Below are 14,933 nucleotides of genomic sequence, written 5' to 3' on the forward strand. Positions count from 1 at the left end.
ACCTGACCAGAGAAAACAAAGAAACAAGGATGTTGTCTTCCCTTTTGCCAAATAGGACAACTTCAACACCCATGCACTGGGCACCAGTCTGCTGTGCATACGGTTGACTAGAGTCAAATACCGCCTTGCTTTAGTAGGAAATACTTCTTAGCAAACTTTTAGTTATAATGGTGTTGACTTGTATTGTTCCTGGGTACAAGAATTCAAAGAGTAGCCTAAAGGTTTAACTGGAGTGAGTTACTTTCGGCTTCCAGTGAAGGATCCAGTATATTGTATAGGCAGTGGCTAAAGGCTGCAAAGAATCGTAAATATGGAGAGAACAATGTGATGGAAAATCTGGAAAACCTCTGTGTTTAGTCAACATTTCTGACTACGAACAGCGTTTTGAAGTGTTTTTGAAGGATCATGTGACACTGAAGACTGGAGTAATAGCTGCTGAAAATTCAGCTTTGTCATCACAGGGATAAATATAGGCTATTTTAAAATAGGAAACAGTTATTTTTAAATTGTAATACTATTTCACAATGTGTTTTACTGTATTTTTGATCAAATAAATGCAGCCTTGGTGAGCGCAATATATGTCTTTCAAAAACATTAAAATAAATCTTACCGACCCCAAACAAAATGGTAGTGTAGGTTAATTCACAAAATGAATATAGCTCATTGTAATTCTGATTTGGTGTCTGAACATGCAGCAGAAATTCCCCTTAGTCAGAAACATTTACTGGTTGTTGATTTGCATAAGTAGGTCTGTTGTGTCAAGTATGTCATTATGTGTTTATTACCACCCAACGGACACATTTTGTTTTTTCTGATAAGGTCTAGTCACAAGTGTATTAGATTTGGATTAATGATGGATCTTTCGTCCTCCTGCCACATGCTGATGATGTAAATGAGATGTCTGCTTCTCATGGCCATATGGTACTTCTACAGCATCCCTAAATTTGCTCTCTCAGCATGTTTTACTGCATTCGCCTCATTTTCTGCACAGAGATGTGGCCGTATCTATGAAAATGAATTTTTAATGAATTTTACTTATATTTCATGTTTATTTTTTAGGAGACTGTTTGTATAATTTCTATGTAGTAGTTTAGTTAGAGGATTCAAGGGTGATCTGATCGCGATCGCTATTGGCCAATAATTGTTTTGTTTGATCAGTGGTCTCTATAAAGGCAGATCAGAAGAGCCGATCAGATGACGCAAAACTCGCGAGACAATTTTCTATGCGCAGCTAAAATCACTACATTCACCGGACTGGCAGTTGTACTAGTCTGAAAAGGACAATCAATCTTAACATCATTGCGGAGACATGGCAATGACAGCAACCCTACAGCAAAAAATAGGGCTGTGTGATTTTGGTGCATTTCTTTCCTTCACAGCGGTGCGCTTTTGTTCCTCCCTAAAAGCCTAAAAGCCGAAACTTAACGTCCAAATTGGCTAAATCAGTGATTGATTGTAAACCGCAGTCTACTGTTGCTAAACTGCAGGACGTGCTCGATAATAACAAGAGTTATTAAAATTGCATTAAGCTGCAAAAAGGTACTGTTCCCCAAGCGTGGAACACGGACAAGCAAAGTATAATTTGTGCTTCGGGTTCATGCTAAATGGTCAAATACACTCAGAAATGTGTCAAAATGTCCAACTTTGTGAGTATTTGCTTCAACACATATGGTTATGTCTTAAGTGAACATAAACAGTTGGGAAATAAATGGCATGTGTTATCAGTATTGGATCTGTGCATTAGGTCTTAAAGTGACAGCAGCTTACTGGTAATATATTTGCTGCCAAACAACAAAATAAATCGAACAACAAAAAACCAAGAGAAAATGACTCACTGTTCTTTAGTAGATTTAGTATTAATCTAGTCTTAAACAGTGAAGACTGTACAGTGTTGTTTTACATTTGGTTACTGTTTGTTGATAAAGACTCTGTTCTGTTTTTTATTGTTAATTATTTATTTCACTGGAAGGCTACAATTTGTTAAAATTTGAAACCTTCGATGATAGTCCAACATCTGACATCTGAAGTTGACTATTTTTTAACTAGATTTTTGAACATGCAGGCTATGTGCTTATTAGTTTAGTTTTTTAGTGTGAGGGCGAAAGATTTCCCTATGCAGATTTCACTGACTCATGTTCAAGTTGGTCACATGAATTCGTCATGCTGACCAACCGAAAGCTGCTTGGTTTGAAAGTGACTTCTGTTTGAGCTGTGCTTCATATATTACTACACTATTGATAATGAACAATGGATCTGAATTTGGGACTGAAATTTCGCTATGTGACTGCACCTTTAGACAATTATTGGAAAGGCTTTTTTAAAAGGCACAATGCATTGTGTCTCATTTATTAATATCAGAAGGATATGGTCTGTGGAATAAGGTGAATGGCACATACATTGTTCACACACAAGACACTAAATCTAGCCTATTCCCTTCCAGTGCAAACATCACCTTGAATTAACTGAATGAAAGTCATTCTGTCAGGCCCACTTGCTGTATTCTTCTTAAGCATTGAGATTGTCTGTGGATCGTTTTCTCTCCCAGCATTAGCATATAGAGGTGCACTTAAAATAGATTAACGTATACTGTCTGGTGACTAGTCAGAAATGTAGTCGATGCCTTCCTAGGTTTGAGACAGAAGGCTCAGATGCCCTCAGGCTTATTGTAGTAGCATCTGTTTCTGGAAAGAAGAATCCATTTTTTTGACAATGCAATGCAAATGCTTTGTTAGAGAAACTGAATGATGAAGATTTAATTTCTGAGTGTGGCGTGTTAGATGAAAGCAATGAACCGAGACAATAAAATGAACAGTTTGTGATGCCTCATTGAAGAGATACTAATGGCAGCAGTGAGAACATTGACTTTTTCACTCACTGAGTGTTGTTATAATTCACAGTTTATTTTCTTTGCAACATCAGCTCAAGGACTTGCATCCTTCACTTTGCATTCACAGACACAAGCGAAACGTTACATTTCTGAATGAGCGACATTCATGTCACATTGCATCAGCTGTCCTTAAACCCTGTCTGTCATGAAGTGTTAATCTCACACAGTAAGTTTGAAAAGGATAGTTCATCCCACAATGAAAATTCTGCCATCATTAACTCACCCTCATGTAGTTTCCAAACATGACTTACTTTCTTTTGTGGAACACAAAAGATGCAAAATACTCACATGCTCTTTTCCATATACCGTATTGTGGAAAATAAGTCGCACTGGGTCAAAACTGCACTGTTGAATCTAAATGTGTGCATTTTGTGTGTGTTTTGCATGCTTGACATTAATTGCTTCATATATGTCATGTATTGGCTTGTTTGTCAAAAAATGGCAGAATTTTTATTGGGATGCACTGTTCCTTTAAGAATGTCTGTTTGCCTGACTGGGCTGCAGTAGAGATGGGTCAGGCTAGTACTCATGGGTCATGATATGAGGTCAGGGGAATTAGGGAGGACACTTACACGGTTGTGTCATCATCTGGCTGGAGATCTCATTAGATGGGTGTAGACTTCATGCAGAAAGTCGTGCAAGAGCTTCATGCATGAGAAACGCCAGTCTGAAAATAACGTTTTACTTTTATGCGTAGTACAACAAAAAACATCACAATCCGTCACATTTCAGCCGTTCCAGTTGTTATTCCTTATTAAAATGGTGGTTTCCAGCTTTGCTGCTTCTTTTATTCCAGAGTGAATCAGTGCCTTATTCCTCTTAAAGATGACAGAGATTCAGAGATGTGCAGGGGGAAGCAGGAGGAAGCGTTAGCCACACTTCCTGTGCATTGCATACACACTCCGTCAACCCAAAACAATCCATCTCTTCAGACATTGAGGCGAGAGGATGCACTCACAGCCAGCATGGTGAAATCACCCTTTCACCCATTAAAAACACCATATGTCGCTCAGTTTGGAAGAAAGGGGGAGCTTTTTGGGGCACAGAGCTGCTTCAATAGAAAGTGATGCATCTATTCGGCGACTCATGAAATCTTAAGCATACGTGTGCCTCTAAGAAGGTGAAGTTCACTCCAGATTTGCCTTCTCGTTTTAAGCTTTTAAATTAAGTCTTTAAGTATTCTTATTCTCAAGATTGTCTCAGCAGCCATGCAGGGATTGTGATAGGTTTGAAGATTGAGATTGGTTTGAATGCATGTGTTCATCAGAAGGTACTGACGACCAGCTTCCAAAGCTCTTTAATGTCTTATTAAAAGAACATTTTATATCGCACCACATCAGAGCGCCTATGCCACGTTGTGCTTATTCCTGAATTCCGTGGGTAGTTGACGGGTATAAAGGCTTCCCTGCGGTTGCTCGATTAATGCTTGTGTTCCAGAAAAGAGAAAACCCAGCTGCTAGTATTCAGCTATTCCTTGAAACTCCCAAGTTAAAATCTATCTCTGTTGTGAAGGACTTCTCAGAACTTATTCCTGTTCGACACATTGTTCCAATCCTACAGCCAATATCACACCTGAATAAAAACACTCACAGGGTTTAGTTTTGAAGCTTTCTTTTTTGTAGTACTGGGCTTTTCAAACAAAATACTTTTTTGTTGTTATATAATTGTGTTATTATCGAAGCTTATTTCTGCCATGGAATAAAAAAAGGAATAGCGTGATATTAAGTCGCAAATGCGAGTTATAAAGTCAGAATTGCGTGATAAAGAGTAGCAATTGTTTGTTTTAAGTCAGAATTGCGTGATAAAAAGTCGCAATTGCGAGTTATAAAGTCTGAATTGCGAGATATAAAGTCGCAATTGCAAGTTATAGAGTCAGAGTTGCGGGATATAAACTAGCAATTCAGGTTTTTTTTCCTCACAATTCTGACTTTATAACGCGCAATTGCGAGTTTATATCTTATAATTCTGAGAAAAGAAGTCAGAATTTTGAGATATAAATGTCAGAATTGCGAGTTTATTTCTCACAATTCTGACTTTATAACTCGCAATTGCAACTTTATATCACGCAATTCTGAGAAAAAAGGCAGAATCTTAATAGTCGCAAATGATCTTTTACATTTGTTTATTCCGTGGCAGAAACAAGCTTCCATATGTTATCGCATTAGACGGAGACTGACAAAAGAGTTATTATACAATAAATTTAAATACATTCTTTTTTATTATTATTATTATTATGCAAAAAAAGTCTTATAAAAGGAAGAAATACAGACCTATAACTAAATTATATATTTGTCAAAAAGTACAGAATAGACTAAAGTAAATCAATCTCATTACAAACCTGAAAAAAATGAAAAACTAAACAATTTATTATTAGTTAGATTTAGTGTGTTAAATTATGTAGATTTAAAAAATATTGGTTACATCTAATTTACATCCATAAGTAGACTTTTAGAATTTGTAAGTGGAGGTCAGACTCAGCTATATTGTATTTCAGTGAGTGGATATTGTGTTCCAACTCCTCAAGCAGTATAATCATAGTGCACTCTCAGCAAATATGGGGCCCATTTATCAAAATGGCACACATTATTGATCAATATGTTGTCATAGTGATATGCTAATAAAAAGGTATTTCATAATATCCAATGTGAAGTAGCCCTAGCTGCTTGTGAGTGCTGTATGATATTAGTCGTGAGGGTCTTCCAGGTGACAGACATGCTTTCTTCAATAATTACAGTTATATAGAGATTTGTTATTGTAGGTCAGATGTCAGTGAGACCCACTCTGTTTTTCGTTTGTCGATCTATGTTTGAGGTTGTTCATAGCTGTAAATAACTCAATGATGTTTTAGACATATACCATTGAAATGCTGTTTTTGGGCATATACCATATTCTACCATGGTATACTTTGGAGTACCATGTATTTTGTAAAATAAAGGAGGTTCCAGAGTATCACTGGGTCACTTAGAAGGGGCTAGTGGGTTTGTATGTCAGGAGGATACATTAAATTCCTCTCCCCAGACCATTTGCAGCTGTAGCCCGGAGCAGCTGAATGTGACCTCCTTTTCATAGAAAGGGGAAAAAAAATCCCAGAGCCCAGTAGGGTGTGCAGCCAAGTTGCCTACATCACTTCCTGCCGCATCTGGCAATGATCATAGGCAGCGAGGGAGGAGGGAAGTGTCCCAGGCTTCTGTAGCTTCAGAAAAGAGTCAGCATGCAGCAGATTTCAGCGCGGTCTAACGGATCTCTCTCTCCCTCCACCCACATTCCACTGTCGGTTCAAATTTAAACCTCTGTGTGGGAGGGACGTGATCTCTTTATAAAAGTCCACCTTTTTTTTATTAAAGTTTTGTAAAAGTTTGTATGGAGTGAGAAATGGAATGTTATTGATTGAAAGTTTTTCATAAATGTCTCTCTTTCTTTATCTGTCCATCAGGATGACGTAGGGACTGAGGCTGGAGAAGAGTGCAGAGATGAGCCTCACGTCCTGGTTCCTCGTGAGCAGCGGGGGTACGCGGCACCGGCTGCCCCGTGAGATGATCTTTGTGGGTCGCGATGACTGCGAGCTCATGCTACAGGTCAGGAAGGGTGTATCTCAGTGTTAAAAGTGAAACTACTAAAAATGCTTTCGTTAATTGAAATAAGGCTGAAATAAAATAAAAATATTACATGAAAACCTTAAAGGTAGGGTAGGCAATTTTTGGAGAGGCTAGCAATAGGGAGCTAGCTTTGAAAGCAGAAGATCCCACCCTTCCTTCAGAGCGTCTCCAAAGCCACGCCTCCATATAGCAGGGAGCAAACAAATGCATCACGTGACACTGCATTAAACTACCTCATGTCTCAATGCATAACATTACAATAATAATGAACATAAATTACTTAAAGAGTTGTACCACCTGACTGCTGCAGATTAATTTCCACATTGATAGTGTTGCCATTGAAACGCATACATTTGAGTCACAAACTGCTCCTAGTATACCATCACGGGTTTCTATTTCCTCCAAATGACAGTAGTTATGACGTGTAGCATAAGCTTATTGTTTTGGTTCAGGAGGAACTGTAAAAGATGGCTGCTGTTTAGGTTGCGGTGCTTGCGCTGACATCTGTATAGCTCTGCGTAGCATTAAACGCTCTGATGACGTGTGATGTCTGCGTGACAGGTTGTGCGGAGGTATGGAAACACATAGGTTGACAGGCAGGTAGGACGTTGCATCATGGCATTCGGACCGAATGTAATGATTGGACAAACATTTTATGGTCCTACGCCTTCCACAGATGATATATATACCATATAGGTTAAATACATTTAGACCATTTAACAGTGATTGCAAACAGGATGTTAAGAGACTTTCAACCACCATAACGAAAAAAAAAAAAAAAAAAAATCACGCACCCTGCCTTTAAACATGAAAACTTTAAAAAACTTAAAGTTAAAGTACTAAAATGTCTAAAACTATTTTGATGATAGTAAGACCATGTTTTTGAATCATGGTCAAGTGTGTAATTTTAGAACTATTAGCATCACCTAGTAAAATTGCAAAAAGAAATGACTGTTTTCAAACAGGTAGTCCTGCCCCAAACTTAAGCTATTGGTAATTCAGAAATTCTAAGGCAGTATTGCATGTATTATTAGTTTCATTCAATACAGAAAAAAAGATCTCTTTTTTACAAACATTTTTGACATGCTATAATCAAACTCCATTGGGATTAAATGTGAGTTAAACGCTATTTGCTTGAGTTGCGTCCTATGTAGAATGTACAAAATCTGTCACCTATGAAGATCCTTTTTGGTTTGGATACTGCCTTAGAAAGCAGCTTGCCTATGTAGGTAGTAGACAGCAAGGTTTTGGAGAGCTGTTACACTACCATTTGAAAGTTTAATGGTCAGTATGTTTTGTTTTTTTCTTGAAAGAAATTAATACTTTTGTTCAGCAAGGATGCATTAAATTGATCAAAATTGACAATAAAGACATTTAGAATGTTACAAAAGATTTATATTCTAAACAAATGCTGTTATTTTGAACTTTCTATTCATCAAATAATCCTGAAAAAGTATCACGTTTCAACAAAAATACTAAGCAGCACATCTGTTTTTAACATTGATAATAATAAGAAATGTTTCTTGAGCAGCAAATCAGTAGCCTGCCCATACACAAAAGAATTATATTTGAAATATATTTTCTGGATATGTTTTGGAATATATGCAAATATTTGAAATTGGCCCAATAAATATATTTCATACTTATATTTCATATATTTTTGTTATATTTCAGAATATATTTCAATGTATTTGGAATATATGCCACATATATTTTTGACACTTTTGGGGACCCGTACAGAAAAAAATACATTGAAATACATTCTGAAATATAACAAAAATATATGAAATATAAGTATGAAATATATTTATTGGGCCAATTTCAAATATTTGCATATATTCCAAAACATATCCAGAAAATATATTTCTTTTGTGTATGGGTGACTACGTCAGACTTCATACTTCCGCTCAATTTCAGTTCGCTTCTGTACTCAGTCTGAGATATCGACCAGTTTTCCTCCGGCCTCAAAACAGCCGGCCAATCAACGAACAGAGGGCGGGCTGAGAGCCGTGACGTAGACGCTGATTGTACCGTGGATGCGTAGTTTTACTTCACATAATCTGCAAAAGTCGTTCACAGCCATGTTCAGTCCGGTATTTCGCTCGATGGTTTTGTTTTCGCATCATACATGTGTTTCCAGTTGAAGTTCAATGCGGCTGAGTCGGCGCATAACACACTTCTTAACCAAACGTTATGTGATTGGCTTACGGGTAACCAATGATTTTAAACTTCAGACAAGCGCCCCCAGTTATTTTAACCTGCAAACATATTTCACAATACTACTGTTTTATTGTATTTTTAATCAAGTGAATGCAGCCTTTGTGAGCATAAAAGACTTTCAAAAACATTTAAAAAAATCTTATCGAACCTAAACTTTTGAATGGTAGTGTACTTCACAAGCTGTGTGTAATGATCATAGGAAGGATGGAGACTGATTAAGTCATACCCAGGAGGAAAGTTGTGTTCCTAAGTGGCATGACTGTTACTATCTACCTCAGCATCAGTATACATGTGTTAGTCATGCTGCTTTATTAATAGAAAGTGGGGCAAACAGCTCATGATGTACTTTTAGAGTGTCGAACTGCGAGATCATAGACTGTAATGCCAAACATTGAGAGAGAGAGAGAGTGTCAGTCATGTCATTAGAGAGCTGAGTAACCTGGTCAAACTACAAAACAAACTTGACGTGTCACAACACAAACTGTAATATCATCCACTTGGAGAAAAGCTGTGTACTGTGTAACTCATAGAATCATTAGCAACCACATAACAAAACGCTAAATACCTCTCACAACACCTAGCATCTCTGAGGTGAAAAGGGCCTTCTGAGGGCTTGAGTAAACATTTTGGTCAAAAGTCTCTAATGGAAATATCTTCTTTGCGCCTCAAAACAATACCAAGAAGCCTTTTCTTAAATCCAGTTATCAGTACGTAAACACTGGCTAGCAGATACTATGCTCATAGACCAGCCTTTAAAATGGTGAGTATAGTAGACTGTAGATCAACAAACTGACTCTGGGGTTTCAGCACTAACCATAGGTTTAAAAAACACTAGTCTCTGGTAGACATGAACAAGGCTTTGTTTAGTCAGGAAACCCCCATTTCCCTCTTTGACCCTTCCATGTTAGGCATAAATCAATCTAATCATGTGATTCAGTTACAATACTTTAAGTGGTCACATGGTTTGTCTCAAAATAGATTGGTAAAGTATTAGATTCCTTATCACTGAACTGAGGATGAGTGGCTTAAAATAGAGCCACTGCGCTCATGTACACTCATTTTAGGTGTGTATATATAGGTTCTAAACCTTAAACTTCTGTGTTTGCATTTATTTGTTCATTTTAATGTTTGTTTTATGCTGAGCAACTTACACTTTTCATTAAAACGTCCACAAACGAGAGATGTGGAGATTGGCCTTTCCTCTAGTGGATCATCACATCATTAAAATGAAAATGAATTAAAAAATTACCATTTTTCAGCAAATATTCATACATCTCTATGCTATTAACAATAGACAATGGAACTTTTTTGTCCGCAAAATTTCGCTAATGTGACTTCACTTGAGGCTACAACCAGTCTGTAATACTTGTGTGAGAGAGCGTTTCTCTTCAGATGTCTGGTATGTTGCAAACGTGAGATATGTCACCTTCAAATTCTATCATTGCTACAAGGTAAAATACTTCTGTGACTCCATATAAACTAGCTTCCAATAATAACAAATCTATGAAGTGATAATGCTCAGAATCATAACTCCTGCTTTTTGTTACCTGTTTGTGATTGCAGTCTCGCAGTGTAGACAAGCAGCACGCTGTCATCAACTATGAGTCCAGCAGTGACGAGCACAAAGTGAAGGATCTAGGAAGCCTGAATGGGGTGAGTAAGAGCGATAGTGAATGGAGTGGTACATTTCTGATAAATGAATGTCACTGCCTTTAAATAAACAAATTGTGGAAAATTGTACATAAAGCACAATAGTATAGTAAATTATAGTAGGTTCAGTAAATTAAGTTTACTGGTAATAAAATCAATAAATATTTATTGAGCAATAAATAAAACCTCTTACATAACTAATGTCATGTTATGTTTTATATTTGTATTTGACCAGGCAGCCACATAAATGTGGTTTCTTCGTAACATGTCACGTTTACAGCCTCTTTCTTCTTACACGAAATTATTTAAGTTTAAATCACATCCATTATTTAGTCAGTCAGCATGTAATATGCAGGATAATGTACAAAGGATAATGTATTTTTGTACAAAAAATAAATACAGGCTAGGTTCTTTAAAATAATTAATTTCCATTTTATGTACAGTATATTCAGCCTCTTGTTGAATCTTGACACAGATTAAATACAAACTTCCCTCTTCATACTTGATTCTTGAACTATGTGGTAGTTCTAAACCTTAGTAATATATTGAGGTTCCGCCTGCTTTTCCTGAGTCTGTGCTCTGTGTTTGTTTTAGATTATGTTTGTCTGTTTGAGGTCAGTAGAATCTCCATGACTAAATCAGAACTCGTGGGGCCACTCATACAAATTACAACCTCTTCCTGTTGAGTCATGCTTAAGAATTCCTCTTCCTGTCCTGTTTTGGCAGGAAATGGCTATTATAGTGTGTGCAGCATATTATCCACCTTTTTTTTTTAGCAGTTTCAGTACCGTTTACATTTATGTTGACATAAGATCCTTTTTCAACAAAAACCTCACACAACAAGCCCAGACGTTGCATGAAACTACCATATTCCTTTAGTTGAAGTTGGCACATGTTGAAAACTGAACAGAATGAAGGGAAATAACGTGCAGTCAGCCACTGAAGAGCATGCAGAAATTCCCCTACTATGACCCCACATTCCTGCAGAATATCTTAAGGTCTTTGGATATTGTTGAAAGGACAGAGGAGGAGATTGATTCAGCTTTTCAATGGAAATGTTAAACTTGAATGCTCTAGAATGTGCTTTGTCAGTGCGATTAGCTCCCCCTCTTTGTTGGGCTTTGCAGGAAGTGGCTGATATTTGAGAGCAGACCTTACAGCTCACTATAACCACCTTGAAGGTTTTCAGACTTTGTGAGGTGGCTCTCACTGTAGTGAAATGTTTAGAGGGATCTGTAAAACATTTGTTCACTGAACTTTTGAAGTCGAACTCATTAAATACACAAATGTCTTGCTGCCTTAATGAATGGCAGGTGAATGGGCTGTGTATGGTGATCTTTAGGTATAGGTACATTCTGATGGGGATTTGGAAATCAAGGAGATTTTTAGATTAAACCATAAGCTTATCATTATTACTCAATTTGTATCATTTTAAAGTGGATTTTGAAAAAAGCCCAGATTGAGCTGTTTAATCCTTTGATAATTCGGGAAAGGAAAGTCTTTGTTTTGTTTTTTGTTTTGTTTCAAACTTTATTCCTGTATAAAATACCATATGAATTCAGATTTAGTGTTTTGTGGCTTTTAGTTTGTGTGTGTTACCTTTGAGATTATCTATTTGCTAGATGCTACTAGCTATGCTAAATACTTCTAAATGTTGATAATTTCCTTTTAGCATATGTTTTAGCACATTTAAAACTTCCAGTCGTTCTCTTCAACAGCAAAAATATTGATTTACTCATCCTCTTTTACTCATCAATATTGACTACACTTTTGTCCAATCAAATGCTCTCTAAATGAGAACATCCTTCCCTCTAATACAATCTGCCTCTGACTAGCAAATAGCAAATCATGGTTCAAGACTGTAACTAATTAGCCACTGGTTATATATGGAATAAATAACCAGTAGGAAGTATGTGAATGCAGTAAAAAACAAAGACAAAACAAAACAGGGAAGATAAGAGGAAAACATCTTGGAACATTACTTGTTGGAAGAACCTCGTGAAATAATCCCAGAGATGCTCTTTGGTTGGATCTCAATCCTAAACAGTAGAAAAAAAGGTAAAACGTTAAAAGGCTAAAGTCCCTGTGAACCAGAAGTTTCAACCGACTTCATGTTGTGACGTATTTCCAAGTGAAACAGAGTATTGAACAGAGGGCAGGGTTCCCTCACTCATTAGCAGACTGGCAGTAGAAGAACGCCATTCCAGAGCGGAAGCAAAATTTTCAGATTTTGATTAAAGATTACCAAAACAAACAAGTTTTTTCCTGCATATTAACTTGCACTAGTAATGTGCGCAAACAAAGTAAACAGGGTCAATATTAATTTCATGGGAACTTTAAGGCTCAATAAATGCTTTCTACCATTTTGTACTAGAAGTTGTTACTTTTGACCTTTTTTCTAATGTTTTTAATTAACATTGTCTTTAAAGATTCTATATACAAAACAGTTCATATCCATTTGTCTATTCTCCAAACCGCTTGTCCTATGTAGGGTACAGTACATATTGTGAACTAGAAATTAACTTCTGTGTTTGTGATTTGAAATGTTTATAAAAGTATTTCAACCAGTATAAGTAGAACAGCTCTTTAAAATATGAATTTTATTTGTCTTTTTTATTTTCAGACATTTGTAAATGATGTCAGGATCCAGGAACAGATGTACATCACTTTAAAGATTGATGACAAACTGAGGTTTGGATATGATATCCTTCAATGCACTTTCCTCTGAAAGCTTTTAAGATCTAGGGCCAGATTTGCTAACAGCCTGCGCCAGTCCAAACCCTCTTTTTGGTGTTAAAAAACTACTGTCAGGATTTACTAAAGACACACAGTGAAAAAGTCACTTTTATTAAAAAGTCACAGTTATTTTTGCAGCTGACCTTAATGCATATGCATTTGTAGGAGTTTCCCTTTCAGACGCAAAAGGAGAGTATTTAAATAATCATGCAGCGTGATTTAAGCTCACAGGTAAGGTCTAAGGTTTGCAGTAGTAGTCAATTAACTGGTATTTGCACCATTGTTGCTAGGAGGAGGCACCACAGATCACCGAGAGCACATGGTAGAAGGTATGCCAGAGGAAGACATTATCCAAACATGTCGGATAGTATTTATAGTCATTCTTAGTATTATTCTTATGTGATTCATTGAAATTTAATTAGTTAATGCACTCATAATTTGGAAGATTTGTGTGTATGTTCATGACAAAAAATTAGAAGTAGGCCTAGATGTATATGATTTCATAGACTAGTATTTGCGAGTGTTGCCCATGTGTGTCAACATTGTCCAATAAGGTGGCAGAAAGTTATTTATATAGCTATTTATAAGTCTTCCTTAACTTGACTCACATACCAACCTGTTCACTGTGGTGCGAGGAGAGCTACATGTGCCAGAGGAGGCTCTGAAGGTAAAACAATCACTACATCTCTGAATCGTTTAACATAGCTAACAATATGCCGGTTCATCAATTTATAAAGATGTTGGCTCTTGTATTATCAGAATTGCATGTGCTTGTCTTATGTAATTTATTTATATTCCTGAAGTAATGTCTGATGACAGGTTTCTGGCACTTACTGTGTGTTCTTCTCCCTCATTTCTATCAGCATGAGAAGTTCACCAGCCAACTTCAACTGGGCAAGAAGCCCACCTGTGCAGAGCCCTTAAAATCCCCCAAGTCTTCTCCAGACAAAGCCAAAGTGAAAAAACCTTCAGAGCCCATTGCTGAAACAGCAGGCAAACCTGCAGAGGCTAACAAAGCAGATGAAAAGATGCAAGGTAAAAACCACCTTCATGATATCAGGATGGATAATTGTATTTGTATCTTTAAACTACTTTGTAGGTGATGCAAAACAATGATTCATCATTAAATAATGTGACTCTTTAAATGAGTAATACTGGACTAGCCACTGCTGGACCCCATCTGACTGATCCATTGTCCCTTTTCACCAGAGCAAGGTGATATAAACCAGCTCGGTCTGTTTTTATCTAGGAACTGGCTAGCAGCAGGTGTAAGTTACCTTCTGTCATCTCAGGTCAAGCAGGCCAGGATTCAGAAAATCCATTAACTTTCTTCATACAGTAGCAACACAAACATTTGACAGTTGTGAAAGATAAAAACGTCCCTCTGGCTATAAGATAATCTGGGTGATTTTGGGCCCAATTCTCTCCGTCCAACAATCCTAGGTAAAGTCCCAATTATCTTGATGGTTCTACAGATTATCTTATCAGATTTTCCTGTGGTGTGATGTGTGTTAAGAGTGACTGAATCTGCTTGGAAGAACATTAGGGCCGCAGTCATCTCAAATCGTAACTATCTATGCTGAATATTTACGATCATAAATCCTGAACCCCGAGGACAAACCTGGGTAGATTGTCATGTGGAACGAAACTATACCAAATCAGAGAGCGAGCAGACAGAACACAGAAGCGTAACACGACTTTTTCTTTTTTCCCCTCGATTTTTCTGTAAAAAGCAGTACAAACACACTATCGCCATTTCCTCTTGCCCGCCCTCCGGCATGTTTGTTTACTCTAAAGTCACGTTTGAGCGCAAGAGATTTTTGCGAGATTTCTCGCATTCACAG

The 14,933-nt window shown here is 37.1% G+C and overlaps 1 protein-coding gene across 8 annotated transcripts in view; it reads left to right on the forward strand.

Annotated features, from left to right (window-relative positions):
* cep170aa (centrosomal protein 170Aa) overlaps nt 1–14,933 on the forward strand; it is a 46,134-nt gene that overhangs the window by 2,607 nt on the left and 28,594 nt on the right. For 7 of the 8 annotated variants that reach the window (XM_084391779.1, XM_084391780.1, XM_084391781.1 and 4 more), the window contains exons 2-6: nt 6,321–6,462; nt 10,267–10,356; nt 12,977–13,055; nt 13,698–13,756; nt 13,953–14,124. In XM_084391779.1, coding sequence (XP_084247905.1) covers nt 6,358–6,462; nt 10,267–10,356; nt 12,977–13,055; nt 13,698–13,756; nt 13,953–14,124 — 505 coding nt within the window. In that variant the 5' untranslated portion in view covers nt 6,321–6,357. Of the gene's footprint in view, nt 1–6,320; nt 6,463–10,266; nt 10,357–12,976; nt 13,056–13,697; nt 13,757–13,952; nt 14,125–14,933 lie in introns of those variants that run through there. The other variant, XM_084391786.1, reaches the window with a different exon arrangement.

Source organism: Rutilus rutilus, assembly GCF_951802725.1.
Source record: "Rutilus rutilus genome assembly, chromosome: 20".
Classification (NCBI taxonomy): domain Eukaryota; kingdom Metazoa; phylum Chordata; class Actinopteri; order Cypriniformes; family Leuciscidae; genus Rutilus; species Rutilus rutilus.